Consider the following 19,299-nt stretch of genomic DNA (forward strand, 5'->3'; position numbering starts at 1 on the left):
ACTCTAATCACACCACCTATACCCCCCTCCCTTTCATCCCATTTTACCCACCCACCAAATGAGACTCACAACAGCAATAACTTGTTGCTGACTCTTGTCAGTGCACTAACAATGATACCGGTCTGCAGCTCCCTGTGCTATACAGTAATTTATCTTTGGCACTGCAGAAGAAGAATCTGAGCTCCATGTACTTTTTACGTACTTTCTAGCATAACTCTTCTCAGTGTTCTTATCTTTTGATATTTTATTATGGAACAATTCAACAGTCTGGACATTGCTTCTTTCTCTGCAGGGCCATGATGTCTATTCTCTTGGAAATGGCAGTGTGTATGTAGCTCAGACATCAAGGTTTTTACAACATCATCAGTGATGTATTTGTCTCAATTCCGCAGGTGCTGTACAGGTGAATGGACAGGTGGGTGGACACAGCACGTGGATGAAGGCCACTGCAGCTCCCCTGGCCCCTCTGTCTACGGCCCATAACAACCTTGGCCCCCTGCACATGCAGAGCTGTGGTGTGGATGAATTTCCCGATGAGGTGCAATCCATGGACGTGAGGTGAGCTGTCCACAGTCATGCTCTTCAGAGAAAAAAAAATGGGCAAGTAAGCTTTAAAAAACTGCTTTTTGCAGACAGACGTTTTCTGGGTTAGGGCTGGAGACTGCAGTATCTGGAGCTGGAATTGCCATTGCGGGTCCTTGAAGGCTACAGGGTGCATTCGTTTTTGTGTTAACCTTAAAGCAACCAATGTAACTGAAGTGAGAAAACTGTTTTAACTGAGCAATAAAGTGCTGAATAACAATAGTACCCTGTGGTTCTGTAGGACCAGTGCTGACCATCCATGATGTACTGGGGGTATTTAACATCTTTTTTGCACTCTGGTATGATAAACATACAATATGCTTGTTATAGATTTTCTAAGTACTTTAAAATAAAATATGACCTATTTTGTAAACATGTAAAAGTCTGTAGTTCTGGCAAAAAAAATAAAACTATCCACAGTTGGCAACATTGTCAGTTGCTATTCATAGGAAATAAAAGTATGTAAAAAAAATCAACCGTAGATTTAGGTTGTAGATAGGGATGGGAATTTATAAGATTTTATTGATACCGATTCCATTACCGATTCTGCTTATTGATCCGATTCTTTATCAATTCCTTTATCGATGCCTGATACATTTTCTGGGTGTAAAAAGAGTAGGCTTACATACAAGTTTTCAGCGTCAACTTACTTTAGTAGACTATTTAACAATTAGCTAGCTTCTAGCCAGCGGTATGCTTCTATCAACACAACGCACCACTACAGCATTTTCAATAATATGGGAGCATGCAGCTGAAATCCTCTATGGAAAGCATCCTCACAGCGATCTTATCTACAATCAGTAGGCAGTGTTGTGCATATCCTGCTCTTATAGCTTGTTTCCAGCCCAAACCACTGCAAAGAGCAAACTTTTTTTTTTCAGTGACATTTCTTTCTGAGATGTACAATGGCAATCGCAACCACAACATTTATTTTGCCTTTTTGTATAGCTATTTCCATGGATAAAATCGCATTTATTATTTTATTTTCTGTTAAAAACATGTAATTCATATCCAGGGAGATAGCTAACTACTTGCACGTTACATGACGTGTAGCCATGTCAGTACGTCACCTGGTTCATTTTTGCATCAAATTTGTTGTGACAGCTGCCGTCCAAAACAAACACCTGAGAGAGGCAGCGTGCTGCCTGCGTGCGTGCCTCCCCCAAGGCGTTACATCATTGTTTTGCAATGCGCAGCTGTCGTAAAAACATACTGGCATCGATAAGCGGAATCGATAAGCTCGGAGGCATACAATTCCAATGAATAGGACAACTTGGAACCGGTTCTCAACAGGAACTGGTTCTCGATTCCCATCCCTAGTTGTAGACAAGTTCTTTTCCAAAATCCACTTGGCGAAAGAGGTTGTTGTGGCAACCTCTGATTGTAGCCCCTCCCTCCTCTCCACTGCTCTACAGCCCTGTTTCTAAGGAGGACCTTATCTCCATCCTGGAGTTCAGCCCTGTGGATGAGGTTCACACCATCGGCACAAACAACACCAGCGCCATGGAGGACCTGCTGGACCTGACGGGTCATGTGGACTACCCCAAACTTGCTCCTGCCCACACCTTGGGTGACTGCAACAAGAACCTGATAAAGAGCTTCTGCAACCCTGGGGCAGAGACTCAGACCTCATCCCACCCTCAGACAAGCTGAACATCCAGTAACTAGGTGAGAACACACCTTCTCACATTGTCTTGTGCACATGCATGCATCACACACACACCCATTAAAAATTTTTGTTCTTACAAATTATATACAATACATGGTACATCCAAAGCAGCTGCAATATGACACGTTCTCTTTCTCTGTCACAAAAAGTACATAAGACAATAAACAAGTCTCACATAAGCATATTACCCTCATATATTTTTACTCTTTGTTACAGAGAAAGAATCACAGCACCGAAAGTGCCATGGCAGAGAACTGAACCCCAAATACAGGGATTTGTATATCGGTTGAAAGCTGGGTGCCCTACAGACTGTACTGTGGGTCATTCAACATTTACTAGTTAATACAGTCCACACTTTTCATGATACACTTTCATTAGGGTTTGCGAGATGTACTGTGCTGTAGGGTACTGCATAACATTTTATTTCTTGATTGTAGTGTTTCTCTATCATTCATGAGTCCTGGCTGTAAAACGGGATGAAATAATCATACCTGTACTGCAAACTGATAATGGAATGATTCAGAGATTAGAACTAAAAGCACTTTTGAAGCCACTCTTAGGGATTTAATGGCACATTGTACGTAGCATTCATAATTGATAATCGTTTAAGCAATCAAGGAATATTTGTATGCAATTCATCAAGCATGAAAAAACCTACTACATAAAGTGATTAGTTCAGATCTGTACCAGATTTAAAGGAGGCCTTCTGTTTTCAACAGTAGGGACATTTTATTTCATTTTATTTCTACTGTTTTATATTTTATGTTTGTGTTGGTTTGGACTATGAAATTAAATTATTTAATAGTTTGTGCTACTTTGTTTTATGCAGTATTAGTGGTGTTTGCATCCCCTCATTATCAAAAACAGGAAATTTGTTTCATTCATATGTGCAATGTTTGTGTAATTTTTAACATCCTCCGACATCATCCTCTGACATACCATAGTGGTTGAATTCTGGCACAGCAGGACAGCTAGTCTGAAACTGAATACTTATTTACTCGTTCATTTAATTCCTCACACACTCTTTTAAAACATGTGAACACTAGTGGTGCGCAGTTCAGTTATTTTTTGATCCACATCTAAAGCACCCAAACCTTCTTTAACATTAGAAACGCCAGAACTGATACCATCGGGTGTTTGGACTTTACAATGCAAATTATGTTAAACTCGCAAATGCAATACCCTCCTCCTTCCACGCCTTTTCCTAAATAGCTGGGCTTAAAATAACTGCGCTGTTAGAACTCATTAAAGAAATACAGGCATTTGGTGCCATTTTCTTTTTCGAAACCTCCTCTGCCCGACAATAGGTACCAGATGCTGATACCCAGGTGTGAATGGGTTGCTGCTAAACAGCTACGGTCGCAGCATTACCTCGTACACCCAACACTACTGGGAAGAAAATGCAGGGCAAGGTCAGCAAATGCAGTTGGAATAAGGCTAAAGATAATTGCGTGAAATGAAATTGACTTGTGTGCTGTCCTTGCTCACACAAACAACCAAAGCTGTGCCTTCCCTGTGGAATTGATAAGCAAGAGGAGAGGGACAGTACATATGTAAAAGCTCAATCGAAATAGCAATAGCAAAGATAAGGGAGAAGCAAGCAGAATTTGTTATGACTGAAGAAATAACTTTTTTTATATTGCATTTTGTATTTCTTTAAGTACATTCTCCATTTTGTGTTTTGCTTGTTTTATAAATTTTAGCGCTTGTAATATTTTGAAATGATGTCACTGTGGGAGCTGAAACTGATGCTGTAATGCTGGATGAGCGGTTTAATGTAGTAAAAAAACAGCCTTTCTAGTGTTAAAGCACCTGAACCTGAAAGCACCTGAACCTGAAAGCACAACCCAACCCTGTTCATAGATGCTTTCCATTCAAAGCTTCAAAGATTTCAAAGAAGAAAAAACACCTACCTTTACTGTTTTAACAGTAATTAAATAGAAACTGCTTACCTTTACTACTAAGGAAGCAACTATTATTTGGTGGAAATGTCCATTAAGAAAGGCATCCATGCAACTAATTACACTGCATGAAAACCTTTAAAACTTTTAAGAAAGTAAAAAAATTAAAATAAAAACTTCCAATGTTTAAAACACGCACACAACCAGCCGGCCTGTTTGCCAGCAGCCAGCTGTGTGCAAACACAAAATCAAATACATGGTGTCAGCATCCAGTCTGTTTTGCTATGATTCAATAATACCTGCAGAGCTCACTCAAAGCATATTGTTGCAATTGGTACAGCTGCGAAAAAGTGGATTGCTGCTTCACTCAGAAATGAAATCTATCCAGCTTGCCTGTACCTGACTATAAATAAATTAGAACACAAATTCTTTCTTTCTGGCTTACTACATACACACTGGCAAAAAGTGCTCTCTCTCTCTCTCTCTCTCTCTCTCTCTCTCTCTCTCTCTCTCTCTCTCTCATACACACACACGCGCACGCACGCACACACACACGCATACACACATACACACACACACTGACTGTGTGGCCCTTTCCTCTCTATTCTGCAGAATGCTGAATCTCTGAGGCCAGAGGAACAGGAAGATGGTTTCACCAGCATCATCACTGGGAGAAACCTATTGTTTAGCCCTCTGCCCCAAGCAGCAATAGAAAAGATCCATGGTTTGCTCTGGAGAGTGTTGGGTGTATGGTCATGTTCTCCACATTGACCTTTATTTAAATGAAATGTACTAGACGTGTGTACATTACTCCCCTGAAACCCTACTTTTCTCCTGGCTCTACCTCTGTAATGACTGAATCTCTCTCCTATTTCCACTTCTGTAATGGCCACACCTCTTTCCTATTGCCACCTCTGTAATGGCCACACCTCTCTCCTATTTCCACCTCTGTAATGACTGAATCTCTCTCCTATTGCCACCTCTGTAATGGCCACACCTCTCTCCTATTGCCACCTCTGTAATGGCCACACCTCTCTCCTATTTCCACCTCTGTAATGGCCACACCTCTCTCCTGGCTTTGTCTCTATAATGACCTAACCTCTATAAAGGCCATACCTCTCACCTGATTCCACCTCTGTAATAGTCAGACTTCTCTCCTTACACTGCCTCTATCTCTCATGGTCCCTATTTGGGCATAATTCTGTGGAATGATGCTGTATACAGCATCATTCCACAGAATTGTGCCCAAATAGCGAAAGATTTAATCTAGAGGAAAAAGTACCCAAATCATCTGTGGGATCCATTGTTCAGCTTATTTAGGGCAGCACTCACAAAAGAAAACAAGGGGACTGAACCCCCTTTTGCATCCGCAGTGTTCTGTCGGGAGTACATTTTTTATTAATGGTCTATAAAAAATAGTATCAGTGTTTTTGTCTGTTTGCAGATATGTTTTGCCACAGCGATAGTGCCCATAACTCACAGTTGTACAAGCCAGCGCTATTCTCTCAAGACTTTTAGTAGTGTATGGTGAACTAGATAATGTCATGCAAAACAAGACAATTTCATTACTGTAAAGACTTATCTAGTATTTGCTCTGTCTCTCGGTATATCAGCTTCAACTGATGTAAGCATAACTAGTGTTACGAAAAATCTTAGAAAAGCACCACAGTACACCTTCTGCATTTGTACCCACACTGGTTTTAAGGAAACTTTGGTCCCTCTTGACAGGATACAGTGTGTGGATGTTCCTAGATAGGAGTAATACCTGACTAAAAGCTCTACCCAGCACACATCTGTAGAGACACATGCCATGTGTCCTGTTCTGCAGACAGCTTTCAGTAGGCCTATGTAACCTCCGTAACAACAGTGTACCTGACAAAATCAGCTCAGCATCCTGATATCGACTTTGCAAATCAAGGTTTTTTGGGAGTGTAGCACGTTTTATTTCCTGTCAAATTCAATTAACTGTTGAAGCCCAATAATTTAGAACCCCAAGTTAAGTGGTGGATAGCCCTCTTAAGTGTGTTCTGTGTGCCGTATTGTGATTCCTTTGTCTGACACTTAATTAAACACAAATAATGATATACCCAACAGGTGAGCAAATGATGATTGATTATGTTGTAAGCATTAGTCCAATTCTGTAGCTCACTTTGTACCATATTGTAGGAAACCGTATGTGTTAGCACGCAGACACATCTGTATGTACTTGTTTTGTTCTCTTACTCTTTAAAGTTCTGGTGGAAAGGGATTGCTTTAAGTACAGAAGCACAGTGCTTCTCAGGTATTCCAGAATCAGATAAAAAAGAGAAAGTTTCCGCTAAGAGGAAAGATATACTATAACATACTGAATCTCTTAAAAAAAAGGAGCACATTGCATTTGCATAAGAGCGTGATTCTTGTAGACATGCATGGACATTGTGCTTGAGCAGAAAATGAACAATAAAGATTCATCTCACTGTGTTTGTGATACTGTTTTTTTCCCTGTGCACTGAGGAGGAGGCATCCTGCACTATCCTGAGAGGTAACCTTCAGTATTATGTTTAGCCATTACCCTCCTGTGCGTCAGTGGTGTACACTAATGTGTAAAAATAATGTAAAAACGGATAAAATCGTGTGTGTCCCCAACACCATCACCTACTAACCCCAATCTCCACATGGGGTTCCATTGCATCATCGATTTCTATCAATATAAACCCACCGAAAACATGCACACTTTGCATTGATAGGTATAATGTAATCAGCCTTTAACAGATACAACTTCAAAGACATTGGAGAAACTTTTACCAACTTGCCACTCACCTGATCACCAAGTTGGCCTGCCACCAAAGATTTGGACTATAGAATTCTATGAAATAAAACACCTGTCATGGAAAAAATTTAGTTTTCAATCCACTCTCCCATTACATCACCTTTGCAGCCTGAACCCAAGAGGAGATCCACAGCACCCATCCACATCAAATGATTGGAATTGACTTTGTTGCAAGTACAGCCCTTCATGTTTACATCAGTTTATTAGTGATTAGTGTATTGTTTGTCAAGTTTTCAACACATTTCATTTACATTTTCAGTTACATTTGATATTTTGTTTGCATTAAATGAAATGTACACATTGGGTATGGTTTGTCCTCATAGTACACATTTTAATTGATCTAGTTTGTTGTTACGGCACTACTAGCTACAAGGAAAGGAGCAATGTTTAGGCTACATTGTCACATGTACTGCAGTGTTTCCCACACATTGACTTTACTTGGGCGGGCCGCCCAGGTATATTAACGGCCGCCAAAGTATATTTGGCGACCCATTTTAGCATTTTTTATTTTTATTTTTTTATCCGTCCGAGAGAACGACACGATCCGCGATTGATTAACTAGTGGGCAATCTCCCCTCACTCTACCCCTCCCGTAGCTGTTCATAGTGTGATTGACAGTCGAAAAAGCCATAGAACTTCAAGCTTACTTCACTTACGGCATCACTTAAATTGGTTGCTGAACGAACTTGAGGTAAACTGGCTGTCTGCCGTTATGTTTTAGAATTTATTATCAAATGTTTACGGAGCTCTATCCGTGACTATACTGTGTTATTTCATCGCGTTATATGTATGAAATTAATAACGTAATTATGTTCAGTTATCTTCAATTTATGTTTCTCAGCTAAACATCAGAGAATATGCTTAGCTAGCATACTAGTACCACGTTGCCAGAGCTAGGTAGGCTAGCCATGGTTAGCTCACGTATTAGCACTAAATGTCCCGTAGAACTGCAGCTGCTGTTAACTTAGCAAGTTCTCACCGAAGAATGTTTTCGCCACAATCACTGTTATACCGCCGCCGTTTGTGATGTTCGCTCGCTGGGTGACGCCAGCTAACCTTTCGCAAGTCATGTTAAACAAGTAGAAATTAACGCCGTCAGCAGTGATTAACAAGTCTACCAAGTATTGGCAGGCGTGAATTTCGAATTATTTGTATTTTCTTGTAGACCATTAAAAGCAATGGAGAAGAGCCAACGTCCAAATTTTATGTAGGCTACTCACCATTTACAGCAAAGTGCTAGTTATTTTTTTTTATGTGAAAGAAAACCACTGGGTGCCCTAGTGACGGAGCTGAAAAATGGCGGGCAGAAAATCCCTTAAACTGATTAACGTTATTATTGGTGTCAACTTGTTTTTAATTATTGTGCTTGATTAGAAATGACAAATTACTGAATACGATAGAAGCAGTTCTCCTCAATTAGTTTAGACGAAAACGGAAAACATTCTATTTGTATCGCAAAATTGTGCACATTTCAGTCGACATTAGCCTATTAAAAACTGGATAAACGTACACACTCCATAAATGTTCATGGCAAAGATCTGTAAAACGCAGATTTTGTCATTTGAACGAGCACAGGTTAGATAGAATTTTTGAGTTTTTAATTTATTTAGAATTTATTTGATCTTCATTGCATGGTGTGACGAAGGAAACTGTTTATCTACAAATGGATTATTCAGATCGTTGGCAGACTTGTTAATCAAGGAAAAATGACTGAAAGTCAAGACCAATTAAAGCCTCAAGCGGCATTGGGAGGGGTCCAAGCATTGGCACTATTGCGCCCCCCTATGGAGCGATTTTAAAATTGTTTTTTCTTCATGATCATATACCTTCACCCAACATATCTTACTGAATATCATGATGATTGTATACAATATTGATGACTTAAGGCAAATTTTGTGCTAAGAGTCGCTGTCGGATTACTTTGTTACATTGCCATGGATGTCTCCTAGCCGCTTGCCTTAAAGGCCTTTACTATGTCATAACACTTCGATGGCATGTCGTAACACTTAGATGGCCCGGCGTGTATGTAGAACTGTAACGCTTCTGCGCCGCAACTAAAAAAGGCGTCAGACTAGTGTTGTCACCAAAATTGTGACTTTGATACTGATGCCAGGTTTAGTATCACGATACTCGATACTGAAACGATTAGAGCCCGGCCGATGCCAGATTTTTGGGTCCGATGCCGATCCCAATTTTGGAGAGTCCTAGCCCACCGATTACCGATGTTTTGACCGATATTTTGTCAAAAAGTGCAACATTTTCAAATCAATTTGAAAAACTTATATTTTATCAAATTTTCTATATTTCAGAACATTTAACTTATAAGCAAACAAATAAATAAAAATAAACACACAAAGAACTTTTTGATAGATAAAAAAAGATGTTAATATATATATTTTATTTAATATCACCAAGTGGTGTGAATTCAAAATAACTCCACACGTTGCTTTAACTCTTTTCCAGCCATCTATAAACAAATTAATTTTAAAAAATCAGTTTTCGAGTTTCAAACATGTATTTTTATTAATATTATTATTATTGTTGTTGTTATTAATTTGTTATTATTAGTTCTTAGTGTCTATTCTCAGTAAATTAATTATATTTTCTTATTCTTTGAGATCATGTAGTAGGAATAAAATAAGACATTATCTAGCGAGCTTCCCTGTCCATAAGAATTGGCGGTGAAAAAAACTACAATGCGCTCTGACGCGTGACTAGATGACACACACTCACTTGCAATAACGCATTAGCTGTTGACATAGCCTCATTATTTCTTATTATTTATTCTTAGTAAGTTAAATGAATTATATTTTCTTATTTTATTCCTACTACATGATCTCAAAGAGTAAGACTTTATCTAGCGGAGCTAATGAGTGAATCAAGTGTAACGTCAAATGAAACTTAAATTGACTGGAAGAAACACGTAACGTGAGGCTTGTCCATAAGAATTTGGTGGCGAAAAAAACTACAATGCGCTTTCGTGCAGGTTACCCGCGCTAACTGTTGGTTGATTCACTTCGCCAACAGCAACCCTTCTCTCATGTTATCAGGACAAACCTAGATAACACTTAAACTGCTTAAACTGATCCACGTTAAAAGTGTTTTATTGGCATTTTTACTGTCTGGTTAGCTTGCTACGATAATGATAATGAGTGACTAGATGACACTCGCTTGCAATAACGCGTTGGCTATTGACACAGCATCATATTACATTACATTACATTACATGCATTTAGCAGACGCTCTTATCCAGAGCGACGTACAACAAGTGCATTAGTTCAAGGTGCAGAGGTGCAAAAGAAACACACTAGAGTGAAGTATAGTAGCTAATATCATATAGTAGCTAATATCATTATCTCAGATAAAAAACAAATGTGATGCATTCAACCACCATTTTATTTTGGCTGATTATTTATTTGAGAATACAGCGATGTCCTCTGGAAATGTAGATCCTACGCTGCTCATGCCACTGCCACTTCATAAAGGCTTGCCAGCCAGCTAGCTTGCTAAAGTGAACCAAATATGTTAGCTAGCTCGCTCGCTTGATAATGAGGATTGATAAACATAGTGGTCGTATAAACGCATTTAATCAAAAACTTTCACTAAATATACATGCCTTTATTGCGGCAATCAAATCTGTGCAGACAAGTCTTGCAGTGGAGAATATTGGATGAGGCACAAGTGACAAACGTCTTATTACAGAAGTAGCGCGTCAGCTGCTGCAGTTCACACTTGTATTAGAGCTCCCTCTACTGGATAATTCTAGTAAACAGCAATTACAACATTCGAACAGACAAGTACAGATAAATAATCTATGTTTTTTTGTTTATTATACTTATTTAAATGCATAACTGCCGATCCCTATGTCGTCAAAAAAGTCAAATAATGGCCATATCGGTCGGGCTCTAGAAACGATACTTGACACTTGAAAGATACTGATTCGATACTCTGTACCTAGGCCTACCTACCGATCCTGAAATTACCTTAATAGATCAGAAACGTAATGTCCACAAGGGTTTACCTCATTTTCAAATTCACTGTTTATTAACAACCTTTAAGTTGAAGCCTGTTCAACATATTAATAAGCATAGGCCCATAGTGTTACAACACTAAACAATAGAAAAATATATTAAATATATTTCAAAAATTAAACAATTGTAAACTAAATAATCTTTAAACAGGTCTTTCACTTAAATCTTAGATTAAATAGATCTAAAAACGGCCCTCAGGGCTGCGTACTCAGTCCCCTCCTGTACGCCCTGTTCACACACGACTGTGTGGCCACACGCAGCTCCAACGCCATCTTTAAGTTCGCAGACGACAGCACCATCCTGGGTCTCATCTCCACCAACGATGAGACCGCCTACAGAGACCGCTTCACATCGACGGAGCTGAAGAGGAGAGAGTCTCCTGCTTCAAGTTCCTCGGTGTGGTCATAAATGATGACCTCACCTGGTCCAGGCAATCAAACGCAGCAGGGAAAACTGCCCAAAAGCGCCTATACTTCCTGAGGAGACTCAAGAAGTTTGGCATGTCTGCCAAAACCCTCATCAATTTCTACAGGTGCACCATTGAGAGCATCCTCACTGGCTGCATTACTGCCTGGTACGGCAGCTGCTCCGCTGCTGACCGCAAAGCCCTCCAGAGGGTGGTGAAGACAGTGGAGCGCATCATTGGCTGCCACCTCCCCTCTGTGCAAGGCATCTACCACACACGATGCCTTAGGAAAGCACAGAAAATCATAAAAGACTACAGCCACCCAGGTTATGGTCTGTTCTCGCTGCTGCCGTCTGGTAGACAGTACCGGAGCATCCAGGCACGGATGACCAGACTCACAAACAGTTTTTTCCCCCAGGCCATCAGGCTTCTCAACCAGCAACATTAATCTCAGGGATCACATTGATCACATGACCTCCTATGTATGCTCCTTCACTTCCTATGTACATTCAATGTACATTATCACAATCTAATGCACATATTCATCAGCACTCCTGCACTTTATATGTTTAATATTTAAATATTTAATACTCCTATTCTCATTGTCCATATCCCCCATCTGTACAGGCTGGTACTGCTGCTAATGTTTAATATTATGTATATTTTTGATATTTTTGCTGTCTTGCTTCTACGTAGTTGCTGCCTACCATGTCATAAGAATTTCTTTGCTCAGAATGACCTTGTGATACTGTGCACTTGACAAATAAAAACACTTTGACAATTTGACTTTGAAACAGTATATTTTAGTAACAATACAGCATCTTCCCATAATAAAATATTTTCAAATTAGAACACCTATTGCTACTGAAGTGAACTGAGTCCAAGCTTGCGCTGTATCAATGAGCTGTATCAATGAGGCTGAATGCAGAAGCGCACGTCACCTGACTTGGCTACCTTAGTTGCTACTAACATCTAGCGAAGATTATGACAAATTACACTTTTCATCCTCTTAATCAGTAATGCGGGAGTTAAATTTCCCTGGCTTTTACATTTTACCGAACGTCGGAAAATTCTAATACCGAACCGTTTCTTTTTTTTTTTAAGAACCGAAAAAGTGCTGAAGTTTCGGTATACCGTGCAACTCTACATCAGACACATATACTCAGCTTAGCAGAGAATGCATATTTCAGGGCGCATCAGAGACAGATAGAATAATAATACATATTTCAAATAATAAATACGACATTGAAAAAAACAAAGCAAAAAAGGAAATATCAACTGGCCATCTCTGCTACCTGCATGCTGTCCGCAGAGTACCGTATTATTTATTTTGACATTGGCAGACTACAGCATAAACTGCAGCTGTAGACAAAAGTTTGTTTTATTATGTTATATTATTATACCAGCGTGTTTTCACGCGTTTGCACAGAAACTCAAATACTATCAATAAAAATGGTTTAGTATTTCTCAGCATAATGACGGATTCAAAGACTAAACGAACTCCCCCGATATTGTCTTCAAATTGATCCATGGCAAAGAAAAGTAATTATTCATCCTCTCAAGAAGCCTTCACTAACAAACTTTTAGTAGCCTAGCATGCACTCTGGCTGGCATTGTCTTCCATTGCTTCCCCGATGTTCAGACCCTCCCCTCACTGATAAAAACTAGACCAGAGAGTGTCGGATTACTTATTGCATCGCCATGGATGTCTCTTTGCAGCTTGCCGTAAAGGAACTTAGATGGCATTTCATAACACTTAAATGTAGAGCTGCAGCGCTTCCACGCCGCAACTAATATAAAAGTCCACATGGCAGGCAAACAATGTGCCGGACATAGGTGGTCCCAATGGCAAAGTTGTAGAGCACATTCAGGTGCATAGGTCGATGAAGTTCTGTGTTGATCTGCCTTATTGTGTGAGAGTTATGCCCTTTTAAGCATGAACATTTGTTATAGTGCCACCATCTGGCTGACAGGTGATTTGTAGTGCCTGAGTAGTGGGGAGCCATAGGAACCACCTACCAATTTTGGTTGGTCTAGGACTTATGGTTGCTGAGCCTCAGACATTCAGAGGAGAATACTTCCGCGCCGCAAATAAAAATATCAAAATGGCAGGCAAACAATATGGCGAACAATATAACATAGGTGGTCCGAATAGTAAAGTTGTAGAGCACATTCAGATGCATAGGTTGATAAAACTTTGTGTTCATCTGACTTATGGTGTGGGAGTTATGGCCTTTTAAGCATGTTATAGCACCACCATCTGGCCGACATGTGATTTGTAGTGCCTGAGTAATGAGGGGCCATAGGAACCCACCTACCAAATTTGTTTGCTCTAGGATTTATGGTTGCTGAGCCTCAGACACTTTTAGTGGAGAAAAATAAGAATAATTAACTCTCTGGGGTCTAAGGGTAAAATGAGGCACACCGGTGATTGTGCGATGCTCTGACATTTGTGTAAATTTCATCAACTTTATATACAGTGATTCCAAAGTGTTTCATATCTTTGTTTTCAGCACAAACTCAGCTACAACAATATGGCAGCAGTAAGTAGGTCATAATAATGTGTGGATTGTAAACTGCTCTAAAAACACACAAACTGTAAACAGTAGTTTTGAACATGCACAGGAATGTTGTAATAAAACACACTAAACAATTGTGACTAAGACTTTTGGTCACTGAAATGTGTTCTTCAAGGTCTTGGGTATCAAAAGATGACAAAATATTTTAGCAAATCCAATGAGAAATATAAAATAAATTGCTAAAAGTTAGTGTTGTGACTACTATTTTTCAACAACAGGTGAGAATGGGAGGGCAAATGGCCTTTCTGTAATGAATATGCATTGGGTAGGAATACCTGCCAGCTAAGTAGGCTATTCACACCTGGCCGCATGCCTCCCCACCACTAAGACAAAGACTCAGTGAGCCATTTAGAAGACAGAAACAAAGGCAACTTTTGATTTTAGAACATTTATTGAAGTAAACTGCATGGAAGATGAGATGAGACTGGTGTACTCTTGCAACGTCTGCCTGGCCTCTTAGCTAGTGGTGAACTAGGCCGTGTTTCCTGATCAACATCTCTGCAAATATAATAAAAACAAAATTGTTAGGAAATGTGAAATCAAATCGAACTTTATTTATATAGCACATTTCCTTCAACAGGTGAAAATTAAATGTGCTTTACAAAAAAGGGACAAACCACTAACTAATGAAAACAAAATTTATGAAATGTGACATCATATACAAACAAAGAACCAAACAAACACAACCAGACGCAGAGAGGTAGCCTATAATTTGAGAAGCAATGGTTAGAATCATTCGTAGTGTGGGAATTTACAAGCGCGCATATTAGTGAATATTCCTACAAACACACAGAGAATGTAATACAGCACACATTTACAAATAATGCAAGCTATCAACGAAAAAACATTAGCTTAACTAAATAAACACTGATATTCCAACTAAACTACACGCAACTCATCAATAACAATGCCTCAATCTGAACTAGGCTAGGTCTGTTTAGCTAAGTGGTTATTTTATTGCTATTTCCTGAACTTACTTAGAGTATGCTAATATCGATTGTGCAAGGACATCAGTTTTAGAATCCTAGTCACGCCACTACACACCAGGCATGAGCTATTTATTACGAATATGATCGAAAAACATACAGTCTACCTGATACTTCTAACACAACCAGACGCAGAGAGCCTAGCCTATAATTTTGAGATGCAATAGTTTGAATCGTTCGTAGTGTGGGAATTTACAAACGCGCACATTGCTGGATATTCCTACAAACACACAGATACGTTGCAATACAGTACAGATATTTACCATTATGATCATAAGAAATATACTTACGCATGAAGTTGATCCTCAGCTGGATCAGTTCGCTGTTCGAAATGACACCGCTCTTCATCAGTGTCGGCTTCCGGACGGACCATTTTCCAAAATTAAACGAAATGTTCACCTCAAAAGAAGTGAATTAGGCGACACTTTGTGACATTCTATTCCGCTTTCGCAAACTTGGCATTTCTGACATGGATCTCGCATCGCCCCTCCTTTAGTCTCCTTCTATGGAGAGTAATTATAATGTTGTTAACATGTGAATGCGATTTGGGCGGACTTCCTGCTGAGCGAAATTCACATAGTAATGAGTAAAGTTTAGCGAAGCATACATGATCTAATTAATCAAATTTGGAACATTTAAAACAATTAATATTATTTGCCAATGGGCGCATGGGAAAGTCGCGATTCTAAGGTTTCTGTCAATGTTTTTGTTGCGTCTGTATGATAACAGCACGTGAAGTTAATCATCCAAATAGAAACGAAAGTTAATTTCATCTTGTCAAGCTCCGCCGGCGGAGCTCTCGACCCCAGAGGGTTAAAGCCGCAAGCGGCGTTGGGAGGGGTCCAAGCATTGGCACAATTGCGCCCCCTATGGAGTGATTTTTAAATAGTTTTGTCCTCATGATCATATACCTTCACCCAACATATCTACTGCATCGCCATGGATGTCTCCAAGCCACTAGGCGTAAAGGCCTTTACTATGTCGTAACACTAAAGACTGTTTTATACTTATGCATATTACACGTAAAAATGGGTCTGTGTAGGGGTTGTGTGCAATGTGCGGCATGTGCGACAGTTGTAGACCACGGCCGCATTGAAGTCGCATACCTGAACTATATTACCATACTTCCTCAAGAAAGTAAAGCGCATAGTTAGTAACCAGTGCCCGCATACGCCATAAAGATGATTGGTTGACTGCTGACATGAGGTCACTGGCATACGGCTCTGACTAACAGGTTATAACAGTTAACCGATAGGCAACGTTAAATATGCGACTAAAAGCGCTTTTGTCAGGTGAATGTCTTCGTTGCAACAAGTTACATCTAGCTGAGCATTTTTGTGGTCACTGGTACAGTATTTAGTAGGTTTGGAAATATGAACGAAGGTGTTGTCTTTTGAACTATAACGGTCAATAACAAAATCTAATTACGTGGCCTGCGCAACCTGTGCAATATGCCGCACAAATGATTTGGCCCTTTATGAGTGTCGCACACAACGGAAACAATGCAGACTACGCAAAAGTATAAAACAGCATTTAGATGGTCCGGCGTGTATGTAGAGCTGCAGCGCTTCCGCGCCGCAACTAAAATAAGCGTCAGACACATACTGCAATCCATTACTCAGCTTAGCAGAGAATGCACATTTCAGAGCGCCTCAGAGATAGATAGAATAATAACACATAAATACACATTTCAAATAATAACTACAACATTGAGAAAAAATAAAACTAAAGATTAAATATCAACTCTCGACCTGCGTGCTGCGCGCAGAGTAGCCTACCGCATTATTTATTTAGACATTGGCAGATAAGAAAATTTTTGGTTACGCTGACCTATAAAATGCTATTCCAAAAGCAAAACAGACAAGTTATACATTGTTAGAAAACTTATACTCTCACCTACTGAATAAATGAATTGTCAATCAATCCAAATTGTACTAAAAAGGGCGACGACGCCGTAAACAACAGGTGTGGTATTACGCACAGCTATTTTTGAAGGTAACCTACCCTAGCATCACGAATGTGCGTATATTTCACGAACGGATTGTCCAAGACAATATATGACCACTCAGTCTCAAAAGGGACATCTCTACGCGTACAATCAATGGTAAGATTGTATATTTATTCAATGTTTAGTCCCAGATATTGATTGTAGAATGACATGACATATATTTTAATTTTTAACCTTGTCTCGTTTATTTCGTTATTCAGTGAGCAGCGTTTTCACTTCTGTATTGGCATATTGTAGGGCTAATGTCGGGTTTATCTTGTTGCTACGGAATACTGTAATCTTTTCTTGCATAGGTTCAGATAGTCCTCATCTAGTGACTCCTCAATTCGGGGAAGTTGGGTTTGCATTTTTTCGAGTTTTTGCGTTTAGTTGCCTATAATCAACACACATCCTCATGGCTGCACACTTCTTCACTATGACTAAAGGAGAAGAATAGGGACTGCAACTCTCTCGTATTACTCCCTGCTCTAACCGTTGTCTAATGTGTGCTTTTACCTCCTCATACTGAATAGGCTGCAGCCTAAGGTAGCGTTGGCAAACATGAGCCTCATCTGTTACAGGGATGTCGTGTTGGATGACATTGGTGCAACCTAGATCATCATTATCCCTAGCAAAAACATCAGCATGTTTCAGCAACAAGTCCTGCATGAGCTCTTTGATCTTGCAATAAACCACAAGACTCATGATGTGTCAAGTTACTAGACCCAACTATTGGATCTTTAATGTCATTGTCAGAGTAATTCTGCTCTTCCGAGAACAGAACTATTTCCTCCTGAGGGCCTACTCTTTGAAAAAGTATAGAAGTCTGGTCACCTCACACACACCTCAGCACTATAAAGAGCTGCTATTCTCATACGGGGTTCCAATGCAACATCCGTTACCCCGACATTTAATACAGAGAAAATCAACTGGCCATCTTCAATCCAAACATATGCACTTGATGCCACTAGATTGCTGGGCAAGGACCCCTCATTTCTCCCTAGAGGTTCCACAAGAGCAGAGTAGCTTGTAGTAATGCGATCCTGAAACCCAGTGGAAACCAGGAATTTAGCCATTAAACATAGCAAAAAATTTGAACAACAAAGAAATCTTAAAGAGAAGGAGCTAATGAATAAACTTGACATCCTTATCTCAAGAACAGGAAGATGAACTTAAAATATTACAGATGAAATTGGAGGATTTATATATGGAACTAGCAAAACGAACCTTCATAAGATCCAGGGCAAAATGGATTGTGGAGGGGGAAAGGAATTCAAGTTATTTTTATGCCCTTGAAAAAACGAATTTTAAACGTAAATCTTTGTCAGCCCTCAACATAAATAATGTGTTATGCAAAGATCCCAAAATGATTGCAGATTTTGTTAATTTGTTTTATGAGAATCTCTATGAAGCTCAATTTAATGAGAACTGCTCTGAAGACTTTATTTATCATATTCAAGATTATATTCCCCAAATTGATGGAGAATTTAATTCACTGTGTGATTCAAATTTATCAGTAGATGAATTAAGGGAGGCAATGAAATCAATAAAAAAAGGAAAATCCCCTGGACCAGATGGTCTTTCTGCTGAATTTTATTTACATTTTTGGGCAATTTTAGAACAACCTTTATTTAAAATGTTTCAAGAATTCATTCAAAGGGGGGAAATGGTTACAACTATGAAACGGGGATTAATTTCACTGATTCCTAAGCCTCACAAAGACGCTACTCTCATTGATAATTGGAGACCAATAACTTTGTTAAATATAGATTATAAGTTAATTGCTCTTGTTTATGCAAGAAGATTAAGAAAAGGATTGCACCAAATTATCAATGAAACCCAGACAGGCTTTATGAAAGGATGACATATAAGCTCTAACCTATGGCTTGCCTTTTGGATTCTGATGCTGTTATCTTATTTTTGATATCAGCAAAGCCTTTGACACCCTCGAACATACGTTTTTGTTTCGTTCATTAAAGGCCTTTGGATTTGGAGATAAATTCATTAAGGTGGTAAGCATGTTTTATAGAGACATAAACAGTTATATCATACTGAACATGAATACATCCGAGAGATTTGGTATAAAGCAAGGTGTGCGCCAAGGATGTCCCATAATCCATGATGATCCATATAAAGATTTGTTTCCTCCACAATCTTTCTCCACACAAAGAATTGTTATGGAATAACAGTCTCATCACTGTTAGGAACAAATCATTATACTTCCCTATATCAACTTTGCAATGGATTTACTTGACAATGAAAGAAATGTTTTATCTTTTATCTTAAATGTTTTTATCTAAGATTTATGGCCCAATATAATTTCCCACTGCCTTTCAAACAATTTAACTC

At 39.2% G+C, this 19,299-nt stretch overlaps 1 protein-coding gene and 1 long non-coding RNA gene across 5 annotated transcripts in view; both read left to right on the top strand.

Annotated features, from left to right (window-relative positions):
- Window positions 1-5,430, top strand: part of LOC135254129 (MAP7 domain-containing protein 2-like) — a 108,205-nt gene extending 102,775 nt beyond the window's left edge. For 3 of the 4 annotated variants that reach the window (XM_064334108.1, XM_064334109.1, XM_064334106.1), the window contains exons 10-12: window positions 393-558; window positions 1,998-2,250; window positions 4,765-5,430. In XM_064334108.1, the coding sequence (XP_064190178.1) occupies window positions 393-407 (15 nt within the window). In that variant the 3' untranslated portion in view covers window positions 408-558; window positions 1,998-2,250; window positions 4,765-5,430. Of the gene's footprint in view, window positions 1-392; window positions 559-1,997; window positions 2,251-2,467; window positions 4,728-4,764 lie in introns of those variants that run through there. The other variant, XM_064334107.1, reaches the window with a different exon arrangement.
- LOC135254139 (uncharacterized) overlaps window positions 1-18,198 on the top strand; it is a 159,722-nt gene extending 141,524 nt beyond the window's left edge. Inside the window, exons 2-3 of the long non-coding RNA XR_010329768.1 lie at window positions 15,773-15,946; window positions 16,472-18,198. This is a non-coding gene — a long non-coding RNA (uncharacterized LOC135254139). The remainder of the gene's footprint in view (window positions 1-15,772; window positions 15,947-16,471) is intronic.
- The last annotated feature ends 1,101 nt before the right edge of the window (window positions 18,199-19,299 follow it).

This window comes from Anguilla rostrata, chromosome 4, assembly GCF_018555375.3.
Source record: "Anguilla rostrata isolate EN2019 chromosome 4, ASM1855537v3, whole genome shotgun sequence".
Taxonomy (NCBI): Eukaryota; Metazoa; Chordata; class Actinopteri; order Anguilliformes; family Anguillidae; genus Anguilla; species Anguilla rostrata.